General features: G+C 33.7%; 3 protein-coding genes across 6 annotated transcripts; 2 read left to right on the top strand and 1 right to left on the bottom strand.

Moving 5' to 3' along the window:
* Nucleotides 1–2,145: 2,145 nt before the first annotated feature.
* LOC109815709 (uncharacterized) lies at nt 2,146–5,103 on the top strand. 2 transcript variants are annotated; one of them, XM_020380502.3, is made up of 5 exons: nt 2,148–2,337; nt 2,404–2,968; nt 3,548–3,954; nt 4,251–4,349; nt 4,626–5,103. In XM_020380502.3, the coding sequence occupies exons 1-5, from the start codon at nt 2,216–2,218 to the stop codon at nt 4,837–4,839; spliced, it is 1,407 nt and encodes a 468-aa protein (XP_020236091.1). In that variant the 5' UTR covers nt 2,148–2,215; the 3' UTR covers nt 4,840–5,103. The 2 variants fall into 2 exon arrangements, with proteins under 2 accessions (XP_020236089.1, XP_020236091.1); XM_020380500.3 differs by having other exon boundaries at nt 2,146–2,968.
* Nucleotides 5,104–7,295: 2,192 nt separating this feature from the next.
* On the top strand, nt 7,296–10,423 carry LOC109815707 (uncharacterized). Of its 2 annotated transcripts, XM_020380498.3 has the most exons (5): nt 7,298–7,492; nt 7,570–8,110; nt 8,937–9,343; nt 9,590–9,688; nt 9,998–10,423. In XM_020380498.3, the coding sequence occupies exons 1-5, from the start codon at nt 7,365–7,367 to the stop codon at nt 10,209–10,211; spliced, it is 1,389 nt and encodes a 462-aa protein (XP_020236087.1). In that variant the 5' UTR covers nt 7,298–7,364; the 3' UTR covers nt 10,212–10,423. The 2 variants fall into 2 exon arrangements, with proteins under 2 accessions (XP_082931776.1, XP_020236087.1); XM_083075650.1 differs by lacking the exon at nt 9,998–10,423 and having other exon boundaries at nt 7,296–7,492; nt 8,937–9,407.
* Nucleotides 10,424–11,980: 1,557 nt separating this feature from the next.
* On the bottom strand, nt 11,981–17,424 carry MCM5 (Minichromosome maintenance (MCM2/3/5) family protein). Of its 2 annotated transcripts, none has more exons than XM_083075649.1 (18): nt 17,048–17,424; nt 16,820–16,963; nt 16,480–16,659; nt 16,294–16,392; nt 16,072–16,208; nt 15,875–15,980; nt 15,419–15,553; nt 15,246–15,323; nt 14,942–15,046; nt 14,716–14,807; nt 14,499–14,631; nt 14,310–14,405; nt 13,952–14,046; nt 13,768–13,858; nt 13,467–13,576; nt 12,879–13,008; nt 12,698–12,799; nt 11,981–12,276 (listed from the first exon to the last, which is right to left on the bottom strand). In XM_083075649.1, the coding sequence occupies exons 1-18, from the start codon at nt 17,330–17,332 to the stop codon at nt 12,193–12,195; spliced, it is 2,202 nt and encodes a 733-aa protein (XP_082931775.1). In that variant the 5' UTR covers nt 17,333–17,424; the 3' UTR covers nt 11,981–12,192. The 2 variants fall into 2 exon arrangements, with proteins under 2 accessions (XP_082931775.1, XP_020236068.2); XM_020380479.3 differs by having other exon boundaries at nt 14,942–15,037.
* Between the last annotated feature and the right edge of the window lie 914 nt (nt 17,425–18,338).

The following is an 18,338-nucleotide window of genomic DNA, read 5'->3' as shown; positions in this document are numbered from 1 at the left end:
CTCATCATTTAACAACACAACTCAGCTCAACAATCTTAAATAGCATATTCAACATACAACACAACTCAACTTAACATCATTAATCAGCATAAACATCATACATCATTTTCAGAGTTCTAGAATAAAACACCTTTGCACCCGGCGCAATAGAATTTGCGCCCGACCTGGACCCAACCTGAGAGCTCTAAAGCTCTTACACGCCCGACACATTACCAATTGCGCCCGGCGCAATAAGAGGCAGAGACTCCCAGGAGTCTCCCAAACTCGGCGTACAAAACTCGCGCTCGACGCAAGTAAGGCGGAGACCTCACCGAGGTCTCACGCCTGACGTGCTCATTCTACACCCAACGCCACCCCAGGTAGAGACCCTCATGGAGTCTCGACGCCCGGCGCCATGCCAGTACCCCAAAATTTTGAGTCACTATCTGATATCACGCCCAGTGCGGTTCTCCCCATGTCCGGCGTGAGCCATCTAGGGACTTCCATTCCCAACCTCGCCCGGCGCAACCAACCTTGCGCCCGACGTGCTTGAACAATGGAGTTCTTTGATGGACACACGCCTGACGCCAAGAACTACACCTAACACAATTACAAACAACAACCCTCACAACTTCGAAAATTTCAAACAAAACATGCAAATCAACCAGCTCAAACACATGCAATCCATGAAATGAACCACATTTACATCTTACAACTCAAAAACAAGTTTCATTTCAACATGCAACCACTAAACGCATCAAAATCACCATTTTCCCCAAATTTCCCGAAACCCCGAAAACGAAGAACTCTCCAATCCAACCATCAATCTTCTGGAATCATGCAACATTTGAGTTCCTAAACTCATTTACAACCAATCCGCACGAAAAACTAACTTCCCTTACCTTGGAGAAAAAGAATCCGAGTTCCCGGGGAAGAGGAGAAGGAGAAGGAAGAAGAAACTGATGCTCTCAGCTAGCTCCTGGCCCTTCACTCAGCTCCTACAATCACCAAGTAGCTTGAGAAATTGAATCTAAGAGAAAGATAGGGAGGAGAAATGGGAATGTTGAGAGGGAGAGGCGGAAGAGGAGCGGGTCTCACAGAATAAGAATATATGAATGAAAATTTAAGTTTGTTCTTCATTATTACTATTGTACATACACAAAAAAAATAAATCAAGCATGTGATATTTTAATATTTTAAATTTGGATTGTAATTTACAACTAACCAACCATGTTATGTCAACTTTATTTATTCACGAGAACTAATTTGGTACTAAAAAATTTACGATACCCACATACATGACTCAATCTAGTTAAATTCCATTTACAATGTTGAATTAACTTAAACATTATATTTAGCTCGTAATTAGGTCCTCTCATGTAACATTTATATCCAAGAAATCTCAAACTTTAATTAGAGAGAATATTTTAATAATAAAATAATAAAAATGAAAGAAATAAAATTTTGATGGTAGAGAATTTTAGCAAAGAGAATCCATTCCCTCATAATTATTATCCCCTTCGATCCTTTTTATAAAACTCAAATAAAGAGTATTATTTAGTCTTTTTTTATAAGAATTAATTCAAATGTTATTTTGCATTAATTTTTTTACAATAAATACTTTTAATTAAAATCACTTCTCTAATTCAATAAATAATTGATAGACTAAAAGTAAGAGCGAGTAATGTTTTAATCCTTTTTTAATTGCAAAATTGATATTTTAAAATTTTAAATTGAACTTTCCAGTCAATTATATATTCTTATTTCATAGTTCTTCTCCTATAATAAAATAATTATTTAAAATTAAATTAAATAAAGAGGATAAATAAATTGTATCTTACTTTTACGGGAAGTTAGAATACACAATTCAAAGATGAAGTGCATGACTATTAGTTACTATCAATAATTTTGAAAATCGCAACAATTACAGTTTTCATGTGAAAGTAGTGGAAATTTGTAGTACATGAAGACGAGATATTAAATAAGAATATTTTACTTTTTTTTTTTTTTTTTTTGGTACATCTGAATATTTTACTCTAAATATTGATACCAATAACAAATTTAAAAAATAAAATAAAATAATAACAAATTTAAACGAATTAATAATTATTTAGTTTCCCGCCAACGCGAGTTGTCTTCCCCTTACTCTCAGATTTCGCAAATTTGTACTCAGCTCGATCTATATATAAATAAACTCACTCATTCTGAAACCCAAAACCCTAACTTTCTCTCTTCAATGGCGCCTCAGAAAAAATTGACCGAATACGAACGCATGCGACTCGAGAACATTCGGCGCAACGATGAGATGATGGCCGCTCTCAAGCTCCATTCCAAAGCCATTCAACTCAAGCGTCCAAGGTACTCTCTTATTTCGCTTCTCATTCAACTTAACCTAACATTCTTTTTACAATTTCCCTTTCCCAGGGTTTCAACAAAAGCATACAGCGTCAAATCGGAAAACAAACCCAAAATTCAAACCCCAATCGTCATCAGGCGCTCCCTGCGAACGCGAGGTTTAGGTCCCCGCGGAGATTCCGTGGACTCCACCATTTCCACCGAAACCGAACCTTCCCACGAAAGTTTCGGTCCAATTTCCATGGCCGATGCTCGTGAAGGCACTCCCTCGGATGCCTCCTTCGTTCAATCACTCATTGCTATAGCCCAAATGGAAGTCCAAGCCTCACGAGAAAAACTAGGTAGAACCAAAGGTGGGACATTTTTGAACGATGCATGTGTTGGAGAAGGGAAAAAGGAGTCTTCCCTTAGGTTGGAATCTCTGTATTTGGATCCTCAGAATGTTGCACGGGTTGTTCCGGGAAGGATAACTGATGTGCGGTTTTTTCCTTCCGGTAATGTTAAAATGATCGCGGCGGGTAACAACGTTGGGAATGTTGGGTTCTGGAATGTGGGCAAGAGTCAGGTTCATTTGTACCGTCCCCATCATGCTCCCATTTCTGGGATTTTGATTCAACCACATTGCTTGTCCAAGGTTCCATGTTGTGTCTATTTGTCAAGTTTCTTGTATAACTTTTACCCATTACTAGATGGTTGCCTAGAGACTCGAACTAATTAACTGTGCAGCATTGTTAGTAGGAAATTATTTTCTGATACTGGTAAAATATGCACTCTTTTGTCATGTTTTGAAATGCACTTTTTAAATATAGCTTGTTCTTGTTAAATGCATACTATTATTTTGAAGGTAGGGGCATTTGAGGTTAAAGGCAAAATAAAGGAGGAAAGTAAGCTTTGTTTGACAGAAGCAGAATCACCTCTAGCCCCACTTCTATTCAGATCACTGCATATGTTTTATACTTCGCTATACATATATCAGATATGTTTAAGAGTTCGAGTATGAATGTAATTTTAGCAAATTTCAGTGAAGAATTAATTTGTTGCTGCTACATTTATGTTTTACCGTGTATCGTTGTTCAGACACAATTCTTTTTAATTAATTTGTTGCTGCTACTGATTGTGATTCAATGAATCAACATTTCTCCCACTTTATTTTGTCTTCTTTAAAATTTGTCAGTTCGGGTGCAGAATTGTCTGGTCATAATTTTATGTGCAGATGTACACTAGTTGTTATGATGGAATTCTCCGGCTAATGGATGCGGAGAAGGAGATCTTTGATCTGGTATTTGAAAGTGATGAAAGTATATATACTCTCTCTCAACCAACAAATGAGGCAAACTGCCTATATTTTTCTGAGGGTTCTGGAGGTTTGACTATTTGGGATAACAGGATTGGTAAGCGTTCGTCCCACCAGGTTTTGCACAAAAGGAGGATCAACACCATAGATTTCAACTGTGAAAACCCTCGTATTATAGCTACCAGTTCCAGTGATGGAACTGTCTGCACCTGGGATTTGAGATATACTGATGCGGATAAAGTCACCGCCTTGAGGAAATTTACCCACGAAAGGGGTGTGCAATCTGCTTACTTTTCTCCTTCTGGTTGTAGCCTGGCAACTACAAGGTATGGGGTCCATTCTAAAAATTGCTTCTACTTTTTAAAACTCAAAATATGGTATGTTGTGGGTACGCTTACTTATGTAATCTTCTAGTTTTCATTATTCACTATATGTTTAGGAGTCTAGTAATTGTGTAGATGACCTTACCTAGTGGCATAAGGCTTTTGTTGTTGTTGCAAAAATTTTAGAAGCGCATGTTAATTTGATTTCAAAATATTTTTTTATTACCCAACTGTACCGAATCTGGGTTTTACCTAATTGTGATTATGACTGGACTGGTTAATATAATCTCTTGATGCAGCGTGGACGCGACAATTGTTATTTATAGTGGAGTAAACTTGGAGGATGCAGCTGTTATTTATCATAACAAACAGAATAGTACTTTGGTTTCTACTTTCAGGTATGATTTCTAGGGAAGTATCTGAAGGTTGACTCGTTATTCTTATCTTTTGCCGTCTGCTTTTCTTTCCCATCCTGGAAAAATATTTTCAAATCAAAGCTTGGGATCTTAAACTCTTTAGACTTGATTTTTACATTTCAAATAAGTTTCCACTCTTCATAAGTAGAAAGGAATTTATTTCATCGGCATAAGGTGAAACTTGTGTAGTTATAATACGAAATTGTGTTGCCACTGCAAACTTGATACCTTATAAATTGCTTACTTTTGTGGTATCAGAGCGAAATGGGGTTGGGATGATCTGTATCTCTTCGTTGGTAATACGAAAAGAGGTGTTGATGTGGTCTCAGCAGTTGAAAGGAAAACAGTTATGACTCTAGAGAGCCCACACTTGTCTGCCATTCAGAGCAGATTGGATACGCACTCTTACGAGATTGGGATGCTGGCAGGAGCTACAATGGGAGGCCAAGTTTATATTTGGACGTCGCGCTAGGATAAGATGTTTGTTTAACAGTGTTATCAGTAGTGTGTAAACAAACTAATAAGTATCTTGTTCGAGTCTTGTGTAAATCTATTCAACATACATTTTACTTCTTCTCGTTGAACAAGTTTAAAAGACGTATATCGATAACAACCATTCTCAAATGATATTGGTCATTGATAATGGATTTGCATTACCTATTTACTATCATATTTATGTATTGCTACAACAATTTGTCAAGTGTCCTGCCTTCATTAATCTTTATCAATCATCTTATGTGTGGTTGCTTCACAATGTAATTTGTATGGTTTGATTTTTCAACCAATCGATCAAGTCGATTATTTACATTTGATTGAGTAGGTTGAATAAAGACTCTTTGCATTCTAGTACTTGAATTTGGATGGTTTTTAATCGAATGAGCAAGTCAATTATTTGCATATGATTGAGCAGGTCAAACAAAGACTCTTCGCATTTTGGTGCTTGAACTTGAAGAGTTATGTACCATTCGACTTTTTAAGCAAAATGATCGTAATTATTATGTTAGTTATACTAACGAACGTAACATTATTACAACATAATGTTAATTGAGTTTGTAAGATTTATAAATGAGACATTTTTGAGAAAAATAATTTTTGTTTTAGTACAAAATAAAAGAAACATTTAAATAAATGACATAAAAGATTAAGAAAATAATCATAATAAATGAACAATTAAAGTGCATCAAGTGTAACAAAAATTATAGTAAATATCTTTTTTAGTAACCCTTGATTTTAGATGAATAAAATCATATGATAATAATTACTAAAATAATAATAACAATAGTTTATTAATTAAATTACTTCTATCCTTAATTGTGGTTATTTATAGATGACAACAAGATGGGTGGGTATGAGTTTCACTATCCTTATTCTCATTCTCATACCTTATATTTGTCTTTGTCCTTAAACCCTAAATCCTAAACCCTAAACCTCATTGTCATAATAAATGAACAATTAAAGTGCATCAAGTGTAACAAAAATTATAGTAAATGTCTTTTTTAGTAACCCTTGATTTTAGATGAATAAAATCATATGATAATAATTACTAAAATAATAATAACAATAGTTTATTAATTAAATTACTTCTACCCTTAATTGTGGTTATTTATAGATGACAACAAGATGAGTGGGTATGAGTTTCACTATCCTTATCCTCATTCTCATACCCTATATTTGTCTTTGTCCCTATAATCGATAGATATAAAATTTGTAACCTTATTCTTGTCCCTATTTGGTATTAAGTTTTTTCATATTTATATTGTAATCGCTAAAAATTAATTAAATATTTTATTTTTTAAAAATATATAGTTTTTTTTTAATATAGAGTAATGCATATAAAATTACATCAATTAAATTTCATTTGACATAAATTTAAAATGGTATAAAAATTTAATAAATTTCAAGTAAATATTTTAAAAAATAAATTATTTTAAAAAATTTAAAACAAGTATGAAATGGGTAAGTATATACCAATCTTGTTCCGTATCTGATTTAATAAATTGAGTATTACGCATTCCTAATTTAATAAATTAAATATTATTTATATCCATACATATATTCAATCAAATCAAATATTTTTCATCAAAATAAAACAAATTCAAATATTACCTACATGTATAAATTTATTTTATTATCCATGTGATAATATACTTCCTATTGATTGTTTTGTTATGATATGATTTTAAGTAGAAACTTACCTCTTACCTCTCAATCTTTTTGCTGAGAACAAACTTTTTCTTTTACTTTTTTACAAAGCAATTTATTTTATTACATTGAAATACAATGTCATAAAATTTTAATTTTCATAATGTAATTAGCTACTTGATTATTTTAGATTAAAATTATACGTAAAAGGTAATCTAAATTTTTAAATAATTGAACGATCATTATTCCACACCTCTTCAACTTTTTCTTATTTTAATTAAAATTTCTCATTTTAATTTGTTTTTATTAAATAATTGAGTATTGCTATATAATTACGAAAGTAATTTATCCAAAAACATTCTCAATGTATAAATGCATGATCATCAGGTAATATGATCGACTTTCGTACAACTAAAATTTGTGTCAGACTTTCTTATATAATTTTATTTAATTAAAACTTTCCTTAATATTTTAATCATTACCAATGACGATTAGTTTTATTTTTTTATCAACTAAACTAAAGATTAATTCAACTGAACCAAAAAAAATTTATAACTGTACCAAAAAAAATAATCCTTTAACTCGGAATTAATGATAAATAAATAAACTTAGAAAACCTTTAACTGTACCATAAACTTCAAACCATGATAATTGAATTTTGAAGTGAAATTTGATGTGAATTGCAATTAACAACCAGCCACGGTTGTGTTAAACATTTATTATTTATTATTTACTTTCCCGCCATTGCGGATTCGCGCCAAAACTGTCCTATATATTGAAAAACAAAATATGTAACACAAAACCCTTTCTCTCACATCGGTTCGGAAACCAAATCCCTAACTTTCTCTCTCTTCAATGGCGTCACAGAAACTCACCGAATACGAACGCAAACGTCTCGAGAACATTCGGCGCAACGATGAGATGATGGCCGCGCTCAAACTCCATTCCAAAGCCACTCAACTCTCCAATTTCAAGCGTCAAAGGTACTCTTCTTTCTTCACTCTCTTATTTTCCCCAATGAGAGAGGTTTTTGTAAGACTCTGTTTTTGTTAAATGCCAGGGTTGGAACCAAATCCTACACTGTGAAGCCGGAAAAGAAACAGAAAACGGAAACCCCAATCGTCATAAGGCGCTCCCTGCGAACGAGGGGTATTCCACCGGATTCCAAGGGTCTCGATGGAGACACAGTGGGTTCCGCCGCTCCCGTTGAAACCCAACCTTCCGTTGAAAGTTCCGCTCCTATCTCCATGGCTGATGCTCGTGAAAGCGCTCACTCTGATACCGCCTTCGTTCAATCACTCTTGGGCTTGGCCCAAAAGGAGGCCCAAGAGCTAGGTGGTGCTAAAGGTGGCGGATTTTTAAACAATGCTCCCCTTGGGTTGGAATCTCTGTATTTGGATCCCGAGAACATTGCGCGGGTTGTTCCTGGAAGGATAACCAATGTGCGGGTTTTTCCTTCCACTAGTGTCAAAATGGTTGCGGCGGGTAACAAGTTTGGAAATGTTGGGTTCTGGAATGTGGGAGAAAGTGAGGTTCATTTATACCATCCCCATCGGGCTCCCATTTCTGGGATTTTGATTCAACCACATTGCTATTCCAAGGTATCATGCTGTGTCTCAACTCGCAACAGTTACTGTCTGTTTGTCAATTGGCTTTTGTCAGTTTTACAATTTTACCCTTTACTCGTATCTGAAGACTTTAAAAGTTCAAATTACTCTCTTGTTCCCTTAATTTATTTAATCTGGTTCCTCTATTAGTAAAAAGTCTAATTTGGTCCCTTAATTATCTAAAACGACATAGTGTGGTTCTTTGTGTCCAATTGAAACTAATGATGCTAAATTTAGCTATACATGTCATTTTCATATTGCTCCACATGGATAGAAAGACTCACGTTGCATCCTTTTAGAAAATTAAGGAATAAAATTGGACCCTGTAATGATATTGGGACCAAACTAGCAATTTAGCTGACTCAAAAATTATCCGCGTAATGTTATTAATCATAAATTGTATTCTGATGCTGTTAAAATACGTTCATTTAGCTGTACGGGAAATACAAGTTAACAGTCGTCAGATGCATTCTATCCCTTTGGAGTAGGAGGTAGGTGGCATTTGAGGTTAATGTGGAAGCAAAGAGGAAAGTAAGGTTTATATGTACGTATGTGTGTTCAGGAGTTCGAGGGTGAGTGTAATTTTACAAATTGCAACGAAGTGTCAGCTTCTAGGGCTTGTAATTTTATTTGATTGAAAATATATTACTGTGTGGTGGTTTACCGTGCACCTCAGTCTAGACATAATTTTGGTTGAAATAATTTCTTCCTGTATCTGATTGGTAGATGAATCAATCAATACTCCCCCACTTTATTTTTGTATGCTTTACATTTTGTCAGTTGCAGAATTGTCTGAAGCTGTGATCAATTTTATATGCAGATATACACTAGTTGTTATGATGGAATTCTTCGGCTAATGGATGTGGAGAAGGAGATCTTTGATCTGGTATTTGATAGTGATGAAAGTATATATATTCTCTCTCAACCACCAAATGAGGCAAACTGCCTGTATTTTGGTGAGGGTTCTGGGGGTTTAACTGTTTGGGATAACAGGATGGGAAAACGTTCGTCCCACTGGGTTTTGCACGAGAGTAGGATTAACACAATAGATTTCAAAAGTGAAAACCCTCATATGGTAGCTACTAGTTCCTCTGATGGAACTGCCTGCATCTGGGATTTGAGATATACTGACGCAGATAAACTCACAGCCTTGAGGACATTTACCCACAAAAGATCTGTGCAATCTGCGTACTTCTCTCCTTCTGGATGTAGCCTGGCAACTACAGGGTGCGGAGTTTGTTTCATTCTAAAATTTGCTACTTTTCAGTACTGAAAATATGGTATATTGTGGGTATGGTTACTTGTGTAGCTGTAGCCTTTTATTTTTCATTATTTACTAACTTTAGAAGCGCATGATAATATGATTCCAAAATAATTTTTATTATCTAATCGCATTGAGTCCTTTTTTTTTTTTTTTTTTTTTACCTAATTGTGATTTTGACTGGATGGTGCTAATATAATCTCTTGATGCAGCCTGGACAACACAATTCGTATTTACAATGGAGTTAACTTGGAGGATGAAACTGTTATTCATCATAACAATCAAACTGGCAGATGGCTTTCTACTTTCAGGTATAGTTTCTGCCTTTCTGGGGATATATCTGAAGGTTGAGTTGTTATCCATCTTTTTTAGTCACCTTAACCCATCCTGCAAAAGTATTTTCAATTTGAAGCTCGGAATTTTAAACTCCTTAGAGCTGTTTTTCACGTTTCAATTAAGCTTCTACTCTTCACAGGTAGAAAGGAATTTATTTGATCGGCAAAGTGTGTAATTATAATACAAATTTTTGATGCCACTGCAAACTTATTGATACATTGTAAATTGCCAACTTATTATGAAAAAAGCAGTTGACTTTTGTGTGCTTGATTCTGTGGTAGCAGAGCGAAATGGGGTTGGGATGACTCGTATCTCTTCGTTGGAAATATGAAAAGAGGAGTTGATGTGGTCTCAGCAGTTGAGAGGAAAATAGTTATGACTCTAGAGAGCCCACACATGTCTGCCATTCCGTGCAGATTTGATACACACTCTTACGAGGTTGGGATGCTAGTTGGAGCTACAAGTGGAGGCCAGGTTTATGTTTGGACGTCGCGCTAGAATGTTTTTTTTATCTAATATGCACTTCTGTTGTATGTTATAGAATGAAACTTCGATAGTTGCTGATTCCAGACTGTTTTCATGTTAACTATTATCAAATATGCTATTTGACTAGACATGATTTCATCAACTTTGTAGTCTCTTATGAGCATGATTCGTGGATTGTTACTTGTACACTACACCTAATATACTATCAGTACTTACATGCTCAATCTAGAACTGTGCCCTTTTATTGCAATTAGGATTAGGATTCCGATTTATACAGTTGGTTACTGATTAAAACTTGGTTTGCAGAGATTGTGAACTGTTTCTTTCTCCCCTACCCGTTTGTTATCTCGTAAATTATCTATCGTCATTCTCTTTAGCAAGTATAATAGATAAAGTTATTATTGAAGGAGTACACAAGTCTACAATAATTTTACTATAACTAATGTACGAAAGTGCCTCCGTGAATTATTTTTAAAATATTATAAATAATAAAAATTATATACATAATTGGTAATTATTAAAAAATTATAAGAAATAAAAAATTATAATTTATAAAAGGATAATTATAAGCATAAATTATCTAAAAAATGTATATTAAATAGGACAATTTCTAGGATAATTTTACTATAATATAAATAAATAACAACACATTTTGATGACACAAACATGACTTATCTTATTTGCATTCATATTTTTTGTTTCTAAATAAAAATGGACCATTCTTTTTCTTTTAAATGATGAAATTCTTAATTTTGAGGTTTTGGTAACACATGTTTCAATACATTTGGCTTAATTGATATTTTGGTTTTTAAAATGTATTGATATCTTTATTTATTTATATAGAAATAGTATATTCATATTTAAATGATTAATAAAGAATAAGATTTTGACAAGATATCTGTCATACATTAAAATAAATATCGATCTTGCAAGAAATATCAATATTTTTTAATTTTCATTAAACATATACAATTTTTTTGGGACATGAAATATCTTTTTTTTTTTTGTAAATGAGCGATATGATTTATTTGCCTTTGACATTTTTTTGATATTATAAAATATTCTAAACCAAATTTAATACTCATTTTATCTTAAGTATTTTATGCATAAGCTGGTATTAAATAAACATTCTATAATAAATATTAAATATTGTTAAATTATAAACATTTTTCAATATTATTTTATTTCTTAAGTGAATTGACTGTATGAAACAAAAAGTTAATAAACTGTCCATGATAAAAGTGAAAATTAATGATATTGTATTTATAAGTATAATGACCATGTTATAATTTTTCATATTAATACTTTCATTCTAAAATATCGTATATTTATAGAAACTTTATTCTCTACTTATAAATATATTTTTATCTCGTGTTTTTTTTTTATTAATTTTTCTATTTTTGTCAAATTTAATAATATTATTTAATATATGTTATAATTTTAACTAACAGGATTATAGTGCAATATAATTTAACATTAACACCAAAAAATACAAATTTAACATTCTCTGTATACTTGGATCAAGACTTCCCCATATCCATGATATTATACCAACCCATAACAAAATTGTCTTTAATAAAAAAAAAATTATACCCAAAAAAACTCTCTAAAAGGAAGACATTTTATCATCTTTTTATTAATAAAATTTAAACTAGATCAAAATCAGTTTCAATCAACCAATAACTTATTGCAGATGTGTTATTGAATAAATATATGATTGCAGTTTGCCTGATAAAAAAATTGTTTAAGATGACAAGGTTACCGTTAGACATTTTACCTGCTTTTGGAACACATTAGAATCTATAGGATTTGCAATGTGGAAGACAGCTTTAACATCGAACATTACACAGGAAAAAAACCAAAAAAAGATTTTTTTATACATAAACAGAACAATTGAATGCCCTTAAACAGTCTTTTATAGTGCCTCTAAATAAAAAATAGAATTCCTTGGCATTCTGCAAACCACTACCTAATGAGTCGAGGAATAGATGTATCATGCTTTCCTAAATACAACACGCCTTTCTCTCTTGTACTCTATTTCATCTCTCTGGTGCATTATAATAAGAGCTCTTCTCACCTGCAAAACGTAGTTATGTGAATGAATATCAATAATAAAAACATTAGCAAGTCTTGCTGAAAAACTATGATAACATACATTTGTCAACCGAAAACAAAATGCAAAGATAATTGTCTCAATGTGTGACCTAGTTTTGAGCAGTTTTATTGTTCATTCGATAAGAGGGCCTGAAATCTGATTATCTGCCAGACTTGCTATTTTTACTATAAGAATGTGACTCAATGTTGGTAGTCTTAGTATTTTGCCGTTTGTGTGCTTATGATGAAGACATCGGCAAATTCCAATAGACAGATTCGGCATAACAGTTTGAAATGTGCATCTCTCTAAAGTTTGTATCAAGTGGTAACATCAAATTCAGGTATATATTATAATATAATCCTATGAGACCACCCTTTCAGTTAAGTTTATATTTTGCACTTACAATAGATTCATTCATTCCCATTCTGCTGAGGTCATCAATCAGCCTTCTTTCTGATATGTGGTTTCCAATCCCAATTCTTCTCTTTATCTGAGTTTCAGCTTGCTGCTCACACAATGTAAAGTAATCCATCAGGATATGAAGCTAGTTAAAAAAAACAAGATGATCTCACTACAAGATAAACCTTTATCTCATTTGCCATTTCAGGTGTAAGATTTATTTGTTGGTTTATTCCCGACTTCGCTGCATCCATTGTAGACACCGTGAAAAGCCTTACTGCTTCTTGCACATTCTCCTCAGTAGCAATATGAGATCTGGTGCAAGAACCAATCAAAAGTTACATCTTGTCAAAAGGAAAATGCATGAACCATCAAAGGAATAAATAAAAAAAAGGCCACTCAATAAAGAGAAAAGCAGAAGAAAAATGATTAATTCAATAAAATATACTAATTATTTGTGAACCTTTTCTGGATAGATCTTTTAAGAAATGTTTAGGAAAGCCACTTAAGATATTATAGCCTTTTACTATATGAGAACCTTTTCTGGATAAATCTTATCAGAAATGCGTTCTGAATGTTATTGCCCTAAAACTACTAGTCAAATTTGAATGACAACATGCATTATAAGCACCATGATATAGCTTACTAAATTTCTTGCACCGTAGATAGTAGTATTCTATACAGGCACCTAGTGTTCATATTTTTTAAGAAATTACACCAAGAGTTTTGTATAAAAGGTACCAAGTGTAATAAAGAGTAACAGCAATACTTACAGTTTCATCTTTGCAAGTGACTCACTCAACCTAACAATAGCTTCCAGCTGCCTCACAGTAATTGGTATTGCTGCAACTTCTCCAGATTCATTGGCTTGTTGCCTCATATCCTGTAATTTTTTTTTTCAAAAAATAAAAAAGTGAATTATGTTTTTTAAAGCAGATTTATTACATCAAATCAGCATTCATGGGAAAAATACGGCAAGTTATATTAACAAATGGATATTAATTCAGGAAGCACATTCAAAGAAACAGAAAAGAAGACCAATACAATGTCCTGTACACTAGCATTCATGAGTACCTGTCTGATTTTCACATAATGATTCTGCAATAATGTTGCTGCAGATTCCGATAGACGAGGGTGGCATTCATTTCGGCAATATTGTAAATACCTATTTAGATAACAGCTCAAAGCTTATTCTCTAAAATGGTTGAAAGAACTGCTAAAAAAAAAGTCAATTAGTAAATTCACAGATATTGCATACCTCTTCAGCCAATTATCTTCTTTAGAAGAAGTTCTGCTCTCACCCATTGTTGCACCAGCTGATGCATGGACTTTTATGATATGATTAGCTATTATCTGTAAAAATCAACCAACCAGACTTAAGGACCAATACAAATCAAGCCATATGTAAAATATGTTTCTGCATGGTCTGCAAAACTAATCTTTTACATCACACACACTTGCTGAATGCTAAATATAATAAATAACTGTTACAAAAAAAGAATTCTCGATAACATGTTGGTTTAAATGTTAATTTCATAACACAACTATTTTGACATGACATGGCTTAATAAGACAAGATGCATTCAAAGATACCAAAGTACCAAACAGTCTGTTACCTTGTCTTGGCTGTACATTCTTATGTCCTTCACAATGAAAATTAAATCAAACCTAGAAAGAATAGTTGTCTGCAAATCAATGTTATCCTGTGCAGTCTGGAAAAAATTTCATGACTCTTGTTAGTCCCTTGTAATGACAATAATACTAGAAACTTCAAAAAAGGCATTAGAGGTTATATGGCAGTAGACCTTAAGATCATCATAACGTCCTGATGGAGGGTTGGCAGCAGCAAGAACTGAAGTTCTTGAATTAAGAACAGTTGTTATTCCAGCTTTGGCTATGGATATAGTTTGTTGTTCCATTGCCTCATGAATGGCAACCCTACATCCCATAAACCATATAAATTTTACCATAAACCACCAACAATGATAGATTTACAAAGCTTAAATGTTAGACATTACATACCTATCTTCTGGCCTCATCTTATCAAACTCATCAATGCAGACAACACCTCCATCAGCCAAGACCATAGCTCCTCCTTCAAGATAAAACTCACGCTGAATTGCACAGAACATTAATCAGAGACTTCCCAAGCAAGATGGATGAAGGCCAAATTTATGATTATATCTCAACACGAGGTATAATTAAAATTACTATCTAATACAGACAGTTTAGGAGGGGAAGAATTTACCGTGCTGCTATCTCGGATTACAGAAGCTGTGAGACCAGCAGCTGATGAGCCTTTTCCAGAAGTATAAACAGCTACAGGAGCTGTCTTTTCAACAAACTTCAAAAACTGTAAAAGGTAATTATCAACTCACAAGACAACACAAGTTATATTGGGAATGAGTAAACGGGTCGGCAAAAAATCCTTTCATCATTAGTTTCAAAACTAACCATGAGGCAACTGGAAGTGGCATACAGACAGTTTTTAAGAATTCAATTTCCACAAATTATGTGAAAAAATAGTCCACTGAAAAAATATAGTAGCTAACCTGAGACTTTGCTGTAGATGGATCCCCCAGAAGCAATACATTGATATCACCTCTTAACCTGACTCCATCAGGCAAATTCTGTTTGTCAAGAAATTGGTCATATGATCAGCTGCCATGTACGGATTTTTGTTATTTCCCTAATGAAATAGATGGATACTCAGACAATAGTATACCTTTCTTGACCCCCCAAACAGAAGACAGGCCACAGCCTTTTTGACATCATCATGCCCAAATATAGATGGAGCAATCTTGGAGCAGATATTTTTATATGCATCAGGCTCAGCAGCAAATTTTTTGAATTCTTCTATCTGCAAACAATACCATCATTTGTAGGGGACTATGATATTGAGTGGGACTAATTCAGTCTAGGTTCATAATATGGGGAAAGAAAAGGCACACTGCAACCCATAAGAGTTGGGAAATAATAACTAGTTACTAGTGTGCAATATTTGAAGGAAAAAGGTAAAATACTTAAAACATTGATACTTATGAAGTTACATTGAAGGTAAAGTTTCACAGGAACCACATAACACTTTAAACATTTAGCTAAGATGTTATATTCATGATGACAGGGTATAAAGCAGGGAAGAAGCAGTTTATTTAAAATTGTTACAGGTTTCACCGCTGACCTCATCTTGAGTATATGCAGCCAGACCACGAGACTTGGTCTCATTTGTTTCTTCTATTCCTACAACCCTAATATAAGGCTGTCTAACTGCAACAGCTCCTTTGTGGCTGCATATAACACAATATATTTGAAGTCAGCAGATGAGAGAATGAAAAAAAAAATTAAATATGCAAAAATAAAAATGGTGTTGAATCTCACGATGCAGAAGAGTTAGAAGCCTGGTAGACACTATAAATTCCCATTATTGTCAGTCTTGAGCCAGGCACTACTGTCTGAACCAGTTGACGATCCACAGAGAGAAGCAGGTTTCTAGGAAGCTCTCCAGTTGGAACATCCTTCAATAGTCACAAACGTTGTCAAATATGGTTATAGTTCCTAGTGACTTTAAAATTATTCTTTTAATCAAATTCATATTCATACCTCTGGATTTTCTTGCAGCTTCAAGGTTTGTTGATCCACATATTTACTCTTGTCTGGAACCACAAGCCAAGGATCAAGTGGGCAAGGTTCTTCCCCAGGCTACAAAAACCCTAATCTTGTAAGAGACATCACAAAATGAGGCACACGTCACGCAAAATATAAACAAACAACAAACACCAACTAAACCTGAGGAACATGATCGCAAGACCGAGGAACAATTGCTCCCCCAAGTCCCGGCCGGCACGGAACCTGCTTCCCCTTCTTACAATTCTTACACACCAGAGTAACATAAGTAGCCTTTGCCTTAGTCCTGGATGCAGCAATAGTAATCCCAGAAATTTTAACAAGCTTCGATATATATTGAGCCTGTGAAAAAAAAAAAAAGCACCGCTATGACATCCGCTAATTAAATACCAAGAATTCCTAATTACCAACAACAAAACTTACCAAATTGAAACGAAAACTATCACATTCATGAAAACACAAATATCATAATCGAACTCTAAATTAGATCAAACTCACTTACCCCGAGCAATCTCATCGACACCGAATCCTCCTTGGAAGTGAGCAAAATCTGAACATCACCAGGCAATGGATCCTCCATATCTCCGGCGTCCCCAGCCACCTTCGTCTTCAAACTCACGAGAACCTGCGCCGCCGCGGTTTCGAACTGAAAATGCAAAATAAACAAAATGTTATAACCGGAAACGACGGTGATTGAAAAGAGTGAGAGTGAGAGAGAGAGAGAGAGTACGAGTGGAAGGATATCGGCGGGGGAAGAGCGGAGTTTGGCGGGAAGGTCGGAGTCGAAGGTATCGAGATCTCCGATATCGATGAGAAGGAACTTAGGATTATCGAGAAGGCTCTCTCTGTAAGGGAATACGTTGTTGGCGGTCTCGAAGTTTCGGATGAACTCCTTGAATTTCTGGAGGAGGGAGTGGTTCGAATCGGTGCCGCCATCGCCGCGGAGGCCGGCGCCGTCGTCACCGGCGAGCGCTTGGTCGCTGTAGTAGACGGCTCCTTCATCCCAGCCTGACATGTTCTCCGAATCTGAGGCACGATTAGGGTTTGGGAAGAGAGAAAGAGAGTGAGAAGAAGAAATCTGTGAGGAACGGTAAGGGTTGTGGGAAGACAGAAAGGGATTAAGAAAAAAGCCTGATTTTGGCGGGAAAGTTATGGCGGGAACTGTTGGCGGGGTCACACTGATGCTGCCACGTCACCAAGGCCTACTTTATCTATGTTTTTATTTTATTTTATAAAATACTAAAACAGCTTCTGATTTTAGGATCAATTTGTTACATATTGAAAAAATTCAAAAAAGTATTTTGATATAAAATAATTTAATAATGTATTATATATATATAAACAAATACTTGATTTATATTAATAATATTATAGTCTAATTTTTTATTCTGAAAATATCTTTTAAATTAAATCATATAAATAATGATTATATTTAATGACATTACTTATAAATCAAGGAAAATTATTTTTCAATTATCCTAATAAATCTATCCAGTTCTATTAAAACGAGTGAATGACTTATTAATAAATTTGTAACAATTTAGTAATATAAAAGAAAATACAATACATCTAAAAACAGATTTATGTTTATTATAATATTACTTTATTCATTAAAAGTCAAAGTCAGTGCTAATGAAATTTATAATAACTTATGGACTTCGACCAACAAAAAAAGTTTATTATAATTAAGATCAAAGTAATACTATTTTTCAATTTAGTTGTACGCATAATTAATTAACTTATGTGTTATGTAGAAAAAGTTAGTTAATATTATTAATTTTGTTAATCTTAGTTAAAAATAAAATTTTCCTATATTGCCAGACATTTTTTATAAAATAAAAGAAGCATTGAAAGTAAAGTGAATGATATTTTGAAATTAATAGTATTAAATATGATACCATAAGTTAAATTTTGCTTAAAATCATATTGAATAAAGTGGGACTAACAATTATGTTAATTTATTATATTGTATCTATATATTAAGTAGAAAAACATATTGATAAAAAAAAAGTAGAAAAAAA

This window comes from Cajanus cajan, chromosome 5, assembly GCF_000230855.2.
Source record: "Cajanus cajan strain Asha chromosome 5, NIPB_CcT2T_4, whole genome shotgun sequence".
In the NCBI taxonomy this organism is placed as follows: Eukaryota; Viridiplantae; Streptophyta; class Magnoliopsida; order Fabales; family Fabaceae; genus Cajanus; species Cajanus cajan.
Note: the sequence above shows the minus strand (reverse complement) of the source record. Positions and strands in the feature narration are given on the sequence as shown.